Source organism: Phoxinus phoxinus (genome assembly GCF_949152265.1).
Source record: "Phoxinus phoxinus genome assembly, chromosome: 21".
NCBI lineage: Eukaryota > Metazoa > Chordata > Actinopteri > Cypriniformes > Leuciscidae > Phoxinus > Phoxinus phoxinus.
In genome coordinates this window covers 10,414,006-10,428,408 of record NC_136896.1, presented here as the reverse complement: position 1 = coordinate 10,428,408, position 14,403 = coordinate 10,414,006, and the positions used below count along the sequence as shown (strand labels likewise).

Here is a 14,403-nt window from a genome sequence, read left to right as displayed (position 1 = left end):
TGAACACCCGCCAAATTCGGGTAAAAATCAACTGTGGCGGGTAACGCTGTCAAATCTCTAGCCAATTTGGCGTGTTACTTATTATGTTTACTCACTTTGCTGGGGAAGTTCGTGTAAGCCAAATCTCCGCAGATTTATGACAGGATTTTGTTTGATTAAAAAATTAATGTATGAAATCCAAATTATATATATAGGCTAAGCTGTGGCATTCATTTGGTTTCTTTTTTCTTTTGGTTTTCTTTTGGTTTGTAGAAGTTTTGAATGGCCGGTTACTTAAAAATGTAGTAGCCAAATTGGCCGGCGAGTGAAAAAGTGCATTTGAAACCCTGTTTATGCATTAATACATAGTTATGTGCAAACGCATAATTGTGTGTAAATGTGTAAATTACATGTTAACACATAAATGATGTGTAATATGTTAGTTTCACACGTTTTGACCCTATTGGCTTTCCATTAATGGACGACATACTAACACGTCAGCGTTTTGACGTTTTCATTCACTGCATTGCATTCAGACTGTACAAATATCATTTGTTTGATTTTAATAAATTTTTCCTTTATTTCCAGTTGTAGTAGGGAAGGGTGCTGATAAAATACACAGTTTGCTCGGTCAACAGTGCTAAAGGAGACAGATAGCACTACTTAAGTCAGGCTGAACGGCACTTGTGCCGGATTACAGCAAGCATCACAAATACATTCAGCACGACCACCTCGAGGTGATTGAAGGTTAGACATAGTCGCTGCATGGACAGGCAGTGCTGTTGACACATTGGGAGAGGTGGTTGCGTGATTTGAATCTTCACTTGAGGTCAGTCACACGTCGCAGGGATCCCATGGTAGGACTGGGACTGCCCCACTCGACGTGCCTCCTGTATTCCCCAGGACGCAGGAAGTACTGGCGGCCAGTGTAGTTAGGGTGCTCATGGAGCATCCAGTAGCCCTCCATGACATTGGCAGAAGAGATGTCTCCGTTGTGGAATCGCTGACGCAGATCAGGGCAATCTTCATTCAGCTCCATTGCCTGACCACCGAAATCAGAGCGCTCAAAGATCTTCATCCTGTAGTTTCCAGTGTACTGAGGAAGAAACAAACCGTATTATATATATGGTTATGTTTAAACGTGAAATAATTTTCTACTACTCTGTTTATGCATCTGTAACTTAATTCCCTCCAAAAAAGTAAAGCATTGCTCCGATTGATCAGCCCAACATCAGCCAATAGCCTGAGTATGGGGCGGGATCTATTCTGTTTGGCAGACCAATGGCAGATGAGGTGAGTGTTGTTATATACCTGTAAACCTGTTTGTTATATATTTTACCGTTAAGAACATAATATAAACAGAGTAAACATCTTAAATATTTAAAGAAAAAAATATCAAATAAGAAAAGTACAAAATACTCAAAAGAACAACCATTATTTTTGGTGAGCTAGTTCCTCACAACATAGCCTATCCTCTAACATTTTGATGCAAAGAGAAAAATATTTCCTATCATTATGGATGCTTTTTAAGTAATACTGTTGTCTACGAATGCTGATTATTCAGTAAAGACTCACAGGAGGAACCATGCGGCAGGAGCGAATGCAGTCGTTGAATCCAGCCCAGTGCTTGAAATCAGGGTATTCGCCCTTAGACAGCATGTACTGATATCCAAAGAAGTTGGGCTTCTCGTAGGCCACCCAGCTTCCACTATCTACTCGGATGGAGTTGCAGCGAGAAAAGTGAGTCTGCATGTCAGCACAGTCTCCACTGCACTCATAGTGACGGCCCTTGAAGCTTTTGTCTTCAAAAAAAGTAATCTGTTGGATGTTGTAATAAAAGACAAATACAGGATTACGGGTACATTTTAAGTTTGCAGTTTCACTTCAGTATATTATCAGATTTTTATATACATTTGATATAGAAAAACTGAAATGTTCTTTTCAAGCATTTTGAAAGTATGTTTTATGGTCTGTCCGTTTACATTTTTCTCTTTTGTATTGCACAAAAGTCTGCAATGTACAGATTTAATCTCTAACATATTAACTGAACACAACAGGACTATCTTAGCCTAGCAGTTTGTTTTTCTATTAGTTTTCTCCTCACTTCATTGTAGGAATCAAGTTATTTTGTTACAGAATTTGATGGGTACAGTAAAGATCCCTAATTTTTTCATTACCAATGTTAACAAAGCTGAATTTGCATTGCAGTCCATTATTTTGTCCATAAAATACCCTTCGTGCAAACCTGTATGAATATAACTCAAATTACTACACACTCCATCAATTTAGGGTTAGAAGAACTGTTGCCAAAATCATATAACATGCTAAAAAATCCGAACTGTGACTTTTTTTTGGCCGGGCAGTGTATTTTTAAGTTAAAAGCATGCTTTTAGTTTAGATCCGTATAATTTACAGACACTGTTTGGTCACTTACCTTGCCCATTGTGACTGTTCTCCGAGTGGACCAAAACATTACTGAGGTCAGGACCTCTTTATAGACCCAGCATGGATCAGGGCTTTGTGTGTGACTCACAAAACTCTGTCTGGTCAGCACAATGTGTTCTATAGAGTAAATGCGACTGTAGATCTGCCAGCATGCGCCCCCTTTGTGTCTTTGCAAGCTTTGTGCTTTCTCTCTCTCTCTCTCTTTCTCTCTCTCTCTCCAAAGACAGCACCACTGCACTTTTCAGTGCTTGACAAAAAAGTTGCAAACTCTGCTTATAGTTGCTTCAGGGCTTTATATGTAAATGAAATGAACTAGCAGGCCACAGTGAGGATAAAATGGTAATATGAAACTGGGATATGAATTGATTTAAACAAGCTTTAATTGAAATTGTCCTCTCAGATGGGCACAAAGTTCTTTCTTTTTTTTTATCAGCTTGTTTTATGGTTTGGACTGAGATTAAAATGAATTCTTCAACCACGTCAGATATATAAAGTTGAGTTTGGCTTGCAATCGCGATCTTTATTTTCATGTGCATTGGGCAGCGGATCAGTGGATCCTCATTCGAAAGAGAAATGGCAAGCAGAACAAACTTTCTGTTTCCTTCGCTACAGAGTAATTCAAAGCGTATTGATGAAAAGACAGCATGCGAGAACTGTTTTAATTGGTTTTAATGTTTTTAATGGGAAAAAAACAGACCGCTTTTACATTAAACTGCTCCTCATTCTCCTAAAGGAGCCAATCATGGGATTCATGCAACCCCAGTCCATGCAGGCTCTGTACTCTCCGGGCCTCATGAAATACTGACGTCCTCTGTAGTTGGGGTGCTCGTAAAAGACCCAGAAGCCCTCCATGCAGTTACTGGAGTAGATGCCGTGGTGGCCAAAACGGTCGTAGACATTGGGGCAGTCGTCTGTGAACTCCATCATGTGTCCGTGCATTTCAGGCCTGTTGTAGATTCTCATGCGGTAGGCTCCTCTGTACTGTTGTGTGGGGAGAAAAACCAGCAGTTAGGCTCAATAATCAGGGCAATGCAGACACTTTTGAAAGACCAGTTGACAGAACGTAAGGGAGGCGAAACTCTGAATTCTTCATGTCGCTGTTGAGACTGAGCCTTTGAACATGACTTCCTGCTGTACTGCTGTTTCAAAGATTTTCAAGTAGACGTTTAGTCATTTTTGTCGAACAAACTCTAGTGACAGTGTCATGATTCTTCCACTGCCAAAAACAGAGATGAATGGAATTATGATGAGCTGCGCAGTCATTGGAGTGTGTCTTGCTCCATTTCAAATAACTAACGCTCCTGGTGGACCTGTGAACCTGTTTTTTTCCCCCTGCATATATGAATTACTTCAAAGGGCTCGTTGATTGACGTTGCTTTTTTTTAAAGGTGTCTAACTGTGTGAAATAAAACCCATCAGTTTGATTGACTTACTGGGGGGAACATCTGACAAGATCTAATACAATTGTTGAAGCCCATCCAGTGGTTAAAGTCAGGATACTCCCCACGGCCCAGGACATACTGATACCCCATATAGTTGGGCTTCTCGTAGCCCACCCAATGACCCCCCATGACCCGGAGGGAGTTGCAGCAGTTGAAGTGCCTGTAGGTGTCATAACAGTCAGAGGAGCACTCGTAGGAGCGCCCCTGGAAGTTGCGGCCTTCGTAAAAGATGATCTGATGAAAAAAGAAATCCATGTAAGTTAAGTCTTTGAATGAATATCCTGATTCATTCTGTCCAGTCTTAGATATTATATGCATTGTATGGGCCTCTTGTGAGTGAAAATAACATATACAGCCATGTTATGGTTTATAGGCAAGTCATGAGAAACCATAAGTTTGGGATTCCATCAATATGTAATATATGAATTCAAGTAAAATTGTATTTTGTTAACGTCCCTTTGTATAATTTGAGATGCACTTGTGGAGTGCTATCGTCTATCTAGTGTGACAAGCACATTTAAGACTATGATTATCAGGTCATTTCTAGCTAATGTCCAGCACAAATGTCCCTGTTGTAGCATATAACCACTACTATCTTGATGTGAATGGCTATTTTAAACAGCCAGTGTCACTCTTACTTTACGGTACCACTATCAGCGCCTACCTTTCCCATGATTGCAGAGCAGGATGTCCGCGCCGGTCTGCCGTACTGCCATATAGGTCCCGTTGGACCTTTTATACTCTTCTACAGATGTGTACATGCTGCTGCCAGAGGCACGTCACAGAGACTAGAGTTTACCTTTGAAAACGTCACAGACCTTTCCCATTATTCATTTCTCTAAAAACAACTAAAGCCACACTCCCATTATTCCCGAATGCTAGAGGTTACCTATACAAATTCCTCTCACCTCATGAGCCTTACCAGCAAACCAAGCCTTGTTCACCCATGACCTGGTGATGTGCTCTTTTCACAACGGGTCACAAAGGGATCAGGAGGTACTTTAACAGGCCGTTCTGTATATGGAACAATGTGTAGTAAAAATAGCATGTAAACAATTTTTAACTGAGTGCACAAGTTTCATTTGATTTATATCAGTTACCTTTACGTAACAGGGTTTTGTAAAAGGAGGGGTCCACGGCGGCCGCAAGGGCATGCTGGGAGGTTTGAGAAGAGAAGGATAGCTGTCAAAATGAACATGTTCACCTTAGATATTAATGAAATATGTTTATAATAACATGAAAGGCAATTATTTAATATGGCAAAGTATTTAATTTAGCAAAGTATTTATTTTTTTAAATGTTACGTTTTTGGTGGTTTTTGACATCAATACGTTTGAAAACTTTTGAAGTGTCAAATTTCCCCTACTTCACATTTGTCTTCCTTCTCTACATTCAAGAGACTGCAGATAAAGCAAACGTTCATCACAGGATTTTGAAATCCCTATATGGTAGAAGTTGTTCTCTATAGCTTTGCTTTTTGATGTCACCATCAAATATGCAATTAGAGGGAAACACGACTGTCACGGTCTGTTTAGATTGAGGCGAACCAGCTTGACAGACATTTTGTCAACCATTTGGTCTGGAGATTTTTTTATTGAATTATTTATTTTCAAATGCTGGCATCACAGAGAGTGATTTCATCACAGCACACATTTTGGTACATCTGGTGTCTATTTTTTCCCGCCGTGTGCATTTTCAGCCGTACTCATCTAAGTGATTCTGACACTATTGATTGTTCTGGAATGTGTTGACATAACCTCCGACAATATGTTGCCTTCTTTTGCTTCCATAGCCTGAAGAGCCACTCTGATGCAAGGCCTTCATAAGGCTGTGTTGAGGTGGGTCATACATTTCATGTGTATGTGTTTGTATTATTGTGTGATGGTTGTTTCAACTCTAGGACAGTAGACTTTGGCATGTAAGCAAACCCCTCAGCTGACAGGCAAAAGGCCAAAGAGAGTTGGCCTTGTGTTTCTATTCTTTTCAAAGCTCCCCTCATCTCTCCTTTCATCAAGATGAGGAGCAACGCTCTGTTTTGTGTATTGTTTTTTGCTGGTTTTACTCCAGAGAAAGACAGCTTTTGTAAAACAATAGCTACACTGTTCTTTGATAGCCACTCTAGCATTGTTTTAAAACACAGCTCAGAGAGCGAGAGAAGTTGTAGTTAGCGCTTTGTTTCTTTATCTGTCAATGGCTTGAGCTGATAGTCACTAACATTACTAATGTGTCAGATCTCTTTAAAAAATCTAAAGACTGATTATAGCTTGAGGCCACATTGAAAATCTATTTTAAACCTGCTGATAAACAAAGTTTTTAAAAATATTTAAAAAACTTAAAACAAAGAAAGGATTAAAATAAAGTAATTATTAAATGAAAAAGATTCTGTGCTGTTTCTAGATCACTTTACTAATAAGAAAACATGCAACATTGATAATTTTACCTCATTAATTAATTAATTTCTTTATTTTACACAAACTTAATAGAGGTAAGTCATTAAGGCAAAATGTGGACAAAATACTAATACGAATAGCTATTTCCAAATACTAAGTACTTCTGAAATTAATTTCAACTCTTGAATGTCACTTTATACTTTTTAAAAAAAGTGTAACTTTTTTACTTTATACCTTTAATAAAAATTGGAGACATTACAATGTTTAATGTTTTCGATTAGCACAACTGTTTACAACATTGATAATAATTGAGGATTAAAGAATGATTTCTGAAGGATTATTTGACATTAAAGACTGGAGTAATGGCTGATGAAAATCCAACTTTGCGCCACAGAAATAAATTATATTTTAAAGTTTATTCAAATAGAAAACCATTATTTTAAGTTGTAATAATATTTCAATAATAATAATTTATTACTCTATTTTTGATCAAATAAATGCAGGCTTGATGAGCATATAAGAGACTTCTTTCAAAAATATTAAAAATAGTAATGTTTCCAAACTTATGACTGGTACTGTATATTTTGGACCCTCTTGTGTAAATTATTCATCAGTGTTATGTCTTTTGTGAGGAATGGTCTTTTAATTGAACTTTTTTCCCTGTCTCCTCCTCTTTTTACCTTTTTTCTTGGCTTAGTTAGCGATTACTGTACCACATGTACTCTGCATTATACAGGAATGGTTCTCACATCACAGGCTTGCAAATAGTAATCTTGAAAGCACTACAAGACATTTCCTCCCCACACGGGGCGGAATACTTCAAATAAGTCCAAGCTTTCTCTCTTGGTTCCCCCTGGAGAACAAAAAGCCAACACTTAAGATCTTTTGCTGCCTCTCCGGTTGAGAGAGATGGGATGGGATGGGAGAGAGAGCGAAATGGAGAGAATTTCTTTGGACACAGGCAGAGATCAACAGTACAGTGATCTCACATAAGATTCTTTTTAGGTGATAAAATGTGCAAAATACACATTTCATTTGGTCCAGCTTGAGAAATTGGGTCTATTTTAATATATGATGCAATCTATGCTTGTTAATAATTTTATTATCAGCGTGAAATTTTGGTGAAAAGTTTGGTTAACATGAATTTGAAAAATTCATAGAATTTCTTTGTATGGGTTGATGAACATGTTCTCAAGCATGAAAATTATACAAAAATAATTGTGTGCTTTAATAGAGGAACATCACTGTAAAAAGTGATCAGTTGGCTTTACTTAAAAAAGTGAGGAAACCTGTTGCTTTAAAAAAAAATTATAAACCATAATTGAAAAAAATAAGTTATGTGAACTTGATTCCACATAACTTATTTTTTTTAATTACGCATGGTTTGTTCACTTAATTTTAAGGCAACGGGTTTTTCCTAAATTTTTTTAAGTCAACTAATCACTTTTTACAGTGGGTCCATCACATACTTTGCATGATCAGTGTGACAAATTTACTTATTTGATTAGTGACCTAGAAATAGTACAATCATCTTAAATGTTTTCTAATAACCATATATTTTTAAAATTCGAAGACCTTTTGTTTTTTCCAAGTTGTAATGTTGTCTCAGACCTAACCAGGTAACCATGAACAGGACTAGTCTTTTGGTTCATCTGAAAACGTAAAGCAAAAAAATAATGAATTCGGACAAAAATGGATGGTCTAATTTAGTGACATTAAAGGCCAAGAATACAAAATGGCCAACAAATACACTGTTTGCTCCTTGATTAAAGCATTACATTGTAATTAAATAATCCAGAATTAGGCAGAACAGCACCCCAAGTAAACATAATTTATTTGTATTATTTCATGGGTTGAAGACAATATGCAGTAGACTTTGCAGCCCTAGATATGAGTATTTAAAGAAGCCATCAGTGCGGGTTCTTATAAAGGAAATTTGTAATTTTAAGTACTTTATGGTTCTAGGACAAAAGCTCTGCCCTAGTGAATGGCAGCTGCCGCTTCTCTTCATTAGCCTTGTGGGTTTCTACGAACAGGCCTTAATCTGCCGTCGGAGACGGTGTGATGTGTCTGGGCGAGCCAAAGCCTCCCGTGTGAGGGGGAGGAAGACGAGGGCCCTTTGCTGAGAGATCATCCTCCTGTTGTTGTGTGGAGCTGCAGACGGGCCCTGCCTGTCCCTGCCAGTGCACAAGCCTCGCTATCGGCTCCGCCAGACGCTGCCTACGCTCGCCGGCCACTCTGAGAGTGTGCCAGGGACGGCTTTGTGGAGATGTGTCTGATGTGCTCCATCTTTTCTTTTGGAGGATAATTAAAAGAGGAAATAGTGGTTGAATATACACTGAATAATGGAGGGATTGGGGGCGCTTCTGAAGCCATTCAAATGTGCTTGTTATTTAGTTTATACTTTGTTTACATGCAGTTCTCTCTTTTTCTCTCTCTCTTTCTCTCTCTCTCTCTCTCTCACTATCTCCCTCTCCCTGGGTGTTTCATAAAACTTTTCTCTTTTAATAATGATTTTAGCCCCAGTTTACACCCAACATATGTTATTTTTTTAGATACACCACTGTTAAAAAATTTGGGATAAGTGAGATTTTTTAATTGTTTTTGAAAAATATATCTTATGCTCACCCCAGGCTGCATTTATTTGATTGAAAATACAATAAACAGTGATTTTATTAGGATGCAACTGTGCACAGCTAAAGGAAAATGTGATTTTCACTACTCCCATAGTAGAAATAATATATGTTTTTTATTGAACACTGATGGATCAACACATTTTGAGGGAAAATAAATAGTGGTTTGTAAAATTATATATGAATCAATTTAATGCATCCTTGCTGACTAAAAGTATAATATAATTTTTTTTTTTAAATCCCGAACTTTTGAACCATAACAGAACTTTTCCAAGCACCTGTTTGTCAATATTCAGTGCAGATGAGGTAATTTCTTGCAATGTCTAAAATAAAGGATCATTTTTATGTAATTTAACATGGAATGATTTTGTAATGTTGTGCTATAGAGAATTCCTGAAATTATTTTATGTTTATGATTTTCAATAGGCCTCCAACATTTATATTTATTTTTTATGTATTAGGCCTATGTTATTAAAAAAACATCTTGATATGGAATGTGCTTTTTTTAAAAAAAATGCATTATCTACTATTTATTTTTACACAAGTGATGTTGCATTATTAAATATTAGGACCTTTAACCTCATTGCATGAGTATGCATCATGGGTTACTGGGTTTGTCTCCCCCTCACGGTCCAGGTAAAGACAACCTCTCACGTGACGCTTCCCCCACCGTCCCAAAGCTCAGAGTTTAAAGAGTAAGTTTCTTTTGTGTGATCTGCCCTCATCTTAAAACAGTCTCTGTGTTTACTGACACATGACAAAAAAAAACTCAGATCTTTTCATCTCCTCTTTTAGAAGGTGGAATCTCCTTACAATGCATTCGTGTGTTTAAGGCAGAGGATGGCAACAACACAAGCAACTTCAATAGAGCGCCTTGAACACACGGGGAAAAGGAGCTGCCGATCTACCCCAACCTTTCTACAGCCTTAAATATATAATCACGTATGATGCCTTTTTTTTTGCTTCTTTAAATTTGGCATCAAAGCAAATGTGTTCTGACAACAGTTAGTGACAAGGGCTCCAAAAGAAAAGAGGAAAGTCGGCCGTACCACTCCGTATCAATTATTGATAGTGCGGCTCTCGACCGGAGTGAAAGAGAGAGAGAGAGAGAGCATTGTCATAATGAAATATGTGATTTAAAAAAAAAAAGACAGATAAAGGTCGTTCCCATTGTTCTGAAGACTTATGAGTTTGATTGACAGCCTGCAAATTCTCTTCGTTCACTCGTAAAGGAGATCAAAAGACAGTTCTTCTCTTTGCCCAAGGCCACTTGCAATTTATTTAGAAGCCCTGCGCTTGTGTCCCAGCAGGTATCACTGCCGAACCAAGCCACTCAGGATAATCACAATTTTAAGGCGCCTCTCTTTCTTGCTCGCTTTCTTTGTCAAATGAACATATAGCAAGAAGCTGGTTCAGTTCCTTAGTTGTAACAAAGACAATATTTTGAATTTTGCAATATTTGGAGAAGTTAGGACGATTCTATGAGCCCATGCACTATTGTGGCCCCCAGAGATCAATTTTAAGAGTAGTAACAGTATAGTAATGTAGCCTAATATAAATTATACATGTATAATCTACCAAATAGTTACAAATAAAACAAAATTATGTTATAAATATATGTTTGGTACATAATTGGTGCGGTAGGGGGCCCAACCTCAAATTCTTTCATAGGGCCCAAAATTGCTTGCGTGCCCCTGACAGTAGCTACCATATTGATAGGTGCCATTGTTGATTATCATTACTTTCAGATTGTAGCCGAACACGAGTACATAAAAATATGCTATCAATGGTAGTGGAAGAAGCCACTCTGCTTTGTAACCAGCAATAAATAACACTGTTTATTTCAAAGGGACGCAGCAGTTCTTATGAGCAGCGGAAGGCTTGAAGAAAAATAGGGCATTCATATGGGAGCAGGTGAAGGCATGAAGAAATAAAAGAAAATTGAGAGCAGTGTGAAATTCCTTTTGAGTGGTTTGAAATGAAGTAGCGTTTGAAATAAAATGTTTTGTTCACCTTCGTGAATCGTGCTGGTGCACCATATCTCTCAAAGAGTGTTTGAAAAACCTTACGCATCACATTAATAATACACAGGAGGACGCTTAATGGAGTGTGTGGCTCGTCCCCATATCGATAATGATGAAACTGTACTGATGAAACTGTTTACCCCCTTTGTAATGCCCAAATAACGTGCTAGGGGGACACTTTTTGTTACATTTATTTTAGATATCTATGTGTGTTTTTTCATTTCTTTTTTTCTTTATTACTTTTGTTAAATTTAAGGTCCAGCTATAATATTTCAATTTGAATACAGTTCATATAATGTGTTATTTGCAAGGCATATACTAATAAACATCATGATCAAGATCATTCACTCCAGACAAATTTATTTTCAGGTAAAGTGGGCCATCCCTGATTTATCAAAGTGATCCTGTATCTTAATTAAAAACACATGATTTTGATTTATTAACAGATATCAAACAAACATGTTACACAACATATTTACCATGAGCTCAAACCCAAAAGCATATAGCCTAGGCTATGATGAGTAAAATTAATCAGTTTACTCAATGCATGTGTAAAATTCAAAACAATTGATAGAACATGTTGTGTTGACATTATATTTGATGATATCGTAATATTTAGAAATCAGAATATGGATGAAAATTACCTCTACAACATATTAAAAATTGGACTACAACATATGCAACAAATAGGGCTAACAAAAATTCAATAAGACGAACATTTAAAATGGTAACCATATTGTAAAACTTTTATTTCTGTCTGTTTTCTGTAAATTCAATTGTGTCCATATTTTAAAGCGTTATATTCTGCATTTGCTTCTCTCATCCGTTCTTCACTCCACAAAATATGTAATGCATCATCTTATTAATTCTGCTCTTTTCTTTTTTCTTTCATCTCTGACTTGAAATTCCTAACTGCACTCTAATTTCTGTTTTCTAAAAAGTAGATTATGCATGTCAACTACAAAATAACCAGTGAATATCAGTTTATTTTATGAATTTGAGTATAATTACTGAAGTTTAAAGGTCACCAACTTTACCTGAATCCACTGGCCCACTTTATCTTACACATTCAGCCAAAGGGGCCAGCAGCAACAATATTAATTTAAACACCTTACAAGAAAACTATTGATGTGAAATAATTTATACTTTGCATTTGATTCCGTTAACTGTTGTAAAAAATAAAACAGGAACTGTCACAATAATATTTGTTTACATTTAGTGAGCAACCTTATTTTGTATAGTTAAACATGTCAACTGATACTCGGGATTGACAATAATTTCACGATTTTAATCGGTATTGATATGGTTTCTAAAAACTTATATAAAATATTTTAGTCAGTGCTGTTTTCTGCTTATGCGTGAACAAAACAGTTGTAGCGTGCCTGCCATCCAATAATTGCAACAAAACAACAACTTTGTGTTACTTTTAAGCAAAGTCTCAATTTGTCTGTCGATTTTATTATGAAATTTGGCGCTCTTTATACGGCGTGACAGATTCAAGTTCAAGAGGCAGCGCCGATCACGTGAACAGATCATCATCTGATCTCTCTACTAGTTACAGCACGAAATAAACATGGGCGAACAGCAAAAGGTAGGCATATGTTGAAAGATGCATTCATTTCCCGAAATTAATCATGTCATATAATCGCTTTGTAAAGACGTCAATAAACCAGCTTGTAGGTTTTATATTGTAACTTGCATTACACACACCCAAAGCACTGCAAACGCAATTTTTTTTGAAACAGTTAGTTCATTTTTGAAAACGTATCTTTTTAATAAGTAGCCTACTAAACAAGACAGCTTGGTGTGTGGGCAGTGTACGTTGTTGAACAAAACGTCGAAGTATGGTCAAGTTATGTTTACCACAGGCTTTATTTTACTCATAAATTGAAAAACTCCATAAGAAAAGCTCAGGGAACCAATGGCGAATTAGACTTCCGGGCTCTGACGTCATACCTTTCTTCATTACTTAATAGGCCTATATAATGAATAAATGTCATGAAAACAAGTTATTACAGTTTATTCTCGTTTAAATGTTTATATTTCACCAGCAGACTGGAGTAGCTGATATACTAAAAACTGCCTTGTGTGCAATTTAAATGTTTGTACAACTCAGTTTTAGATATTTGAGTGCTGATTATCAAGTTTAATTCATTCATTAATAATGTATTACTTATTTGCGGCTTTCGGTTTCATTCCAGAATTTTCCATTTCGGTGCATCCCTAAATCAATCACATCTGCTGCTCCATCCAACAGGGACACTGTTCAAACGGTTTCCCTTTCACACCACTAGAGTGCAGTAGAGCTTTAAATGTCTCTCTCTCTCTCTCTCTCTCTCTCTCTCTCTCTCTCTCTCTCTCTCTCTCTCTCTCTCTCTCTCTCTCTCTCTCTCTCTCTCTCTCTCTCTCTCTCTATTTGTAAAATAATTCCTGGAAGAAGTGTGCAGACAGATATGTATTTACTGGCTGTGTCATCTCTCTGTGCTCTAAATCCTATCAGCTGCAGCAGGTGCTGTGCTGGGCTCAGACTCAGACGCAAGTCATTTTAAACAGCTGCTGTGAGGGAGCTGACCTGGAGCACAGGCCACAGCGGGCATTCATACACAAACACACACGCTCTCTTATACAAACAAAGATATGTGCACACACAGCACACATGCACATATGTAAAAGCTTTTTGTTTCGGTGCTGCAACATTCTGGCATGTTGCATGTTCAGATAAGTGTTCGGACTGTTATTTGGCTTTGAAATGTACGTTAAACTTTTTAATAGACACATGGGAAATAATATATAAATATAATATTTACTGCAAATATGGCCTCAGCAGTCATGTTTGATGCCGTCACATTTCATCATTATTCTCACGAAATAGGGATACTGACTGCGTAAAATAAATAGTAGGCTACATCACAATTATCTAAATACAGAGGATTAGATCAAACGTTATTTCTATCACAATTCCTTACCACAATTCCCACAAAAAAAACAACAGTAAAACATAGTTTTGAGTATACATTTTAAAATAACATTAAAATACTATAACTTTATGGCGGAAATGTATGAAAGTATGCCATTCAGTATGCTACGTTATTGTCACATGACCTGACTCCATTTGTCACATGACTTCATAATGTTGCATGTGTAAATCAGTGAGTTGTGTCCAGGGGTCAATGTTCATAACTTTAAAGGAGATTTAAAGAGATGTTGTGCTTGTTTATATGTCATGCATTGCATTTTATGATGTATGCCAGTAGTGAGCTCTGACAAACTATTTTGGCAAATTGGTGATCTGGTTATTTCAAGCATACAGAAAATGTACATATTGTGCTTTAGTAAGCACATTTTTTGGTTCTGCTCTTCTATGTAATGGCTTTGGGAGATCATGCGTGTGACCTTAGATGTATTTCCTACCTTAGAAAAGGTTTGCATTAGAGCATTGTTATTGTGATAAATGCATCTGCTATGATTGTTTAAGAGCTGCATCTCTTTC

The 14,403-nt window shown here is 37.0% G+C and overlaps 2 protein-coding genes and 1 long non-coding RNA gene across 4 annotated transcripts; 1 reads left to right on the top strand and 2 right to left on the bottom strand.

The window, feature by feature from the left end:
* Positions 1–525: 525 nt before the first annotated feature.
* crygmx (crystallin, gamma MX) lies at positions 526–2,565 on the bottom strand. The gene is made up of 3 exons (XM_079595840.1): positions 2,414–2,565; positions 1,555–1,797; positions 526–1,075 (listed from the first exon to the last, which is right to left on the bottom strand). The coding sequence occupies exons 1-3, from the start codon at positions 2,450–2,452 to the stop codon at positions 800–802; spliced, it is 558 nt and encodes a 185-aa protein (XP_079451966.1). The 5' UTR covers positions 2,453–2,565; the 3' UTR covers positions 526–799.
* Positions 2,566–3,078: 513 nt separating this feature from the next.
* crygmxl2 (crystallin, gamma MX, like 2) lies at positions 3,079–4,665 on the bottom strand (the record flags this gene model as incomplete). 2 transcript variants are annotated; one of them, XM_079595842.1, is made up of 3 exons in its annotated part: positions 3,079–3,405; positions 3,858–4,100; positions 4,531–4,665. In XM_079595842.1, 3 exons carry the CDS (start codon positions 4,537–4,539, stop codon positions 3,127–3,129), a joined length of 531 nt encoding a protein of 176 aa, XP_079451968.1. In that variant the 3' UTR covers positions 3,079–3,126. The 2 variants fall into 2 exon arrangements, with proteins under 2 accessions (XP_079451968.1, XP_079451967.1); XM_079595841.1 differs by lacking the exon at positions 4,531–4,665 and having other exon boundaries at positions 3,858–4,121.
* Positions 4,666–5,656: 991 nt separating this feature from the next.
* On the top strand, positions 5,657–9,813 carry LOC306989881. Its single transcript, XR_013795763.1, has 3 exons — positions 5,657–5,704; positions 9,526–9,584; positions 9,685–9,813. It is a non-coding gene; the product is annotated as an uncharacterized lncRNA (long non-coding RNA).
* Positions 9,814–14,403: the final 4,590 nt, after the last annotated feature.

Bases quoted from the DNA above. Each gene is read 5' to 3' on its own strand.
- crygmx (XM_079595840.1), bottom strand. From the start codon at position 2,452: ATGTTTTGGTCCACTCGGAGAACAGTCACAATGGGCAAG. The intron at 1,798-2,413 runs GTAAGTGACCAA...AACATCCAACAG, and splicing joins GAACAGTCACAATGGGCAAG to ATTACTTTTTTTGAAGACAA. The intron at 1,076-1,554 runs GTGAGTCTTTAC...TTTCTTCCTCAG, and splicing joins CCTGCCGCATGGTTCCTCCT to TACACTGGAAACTACAGGAT.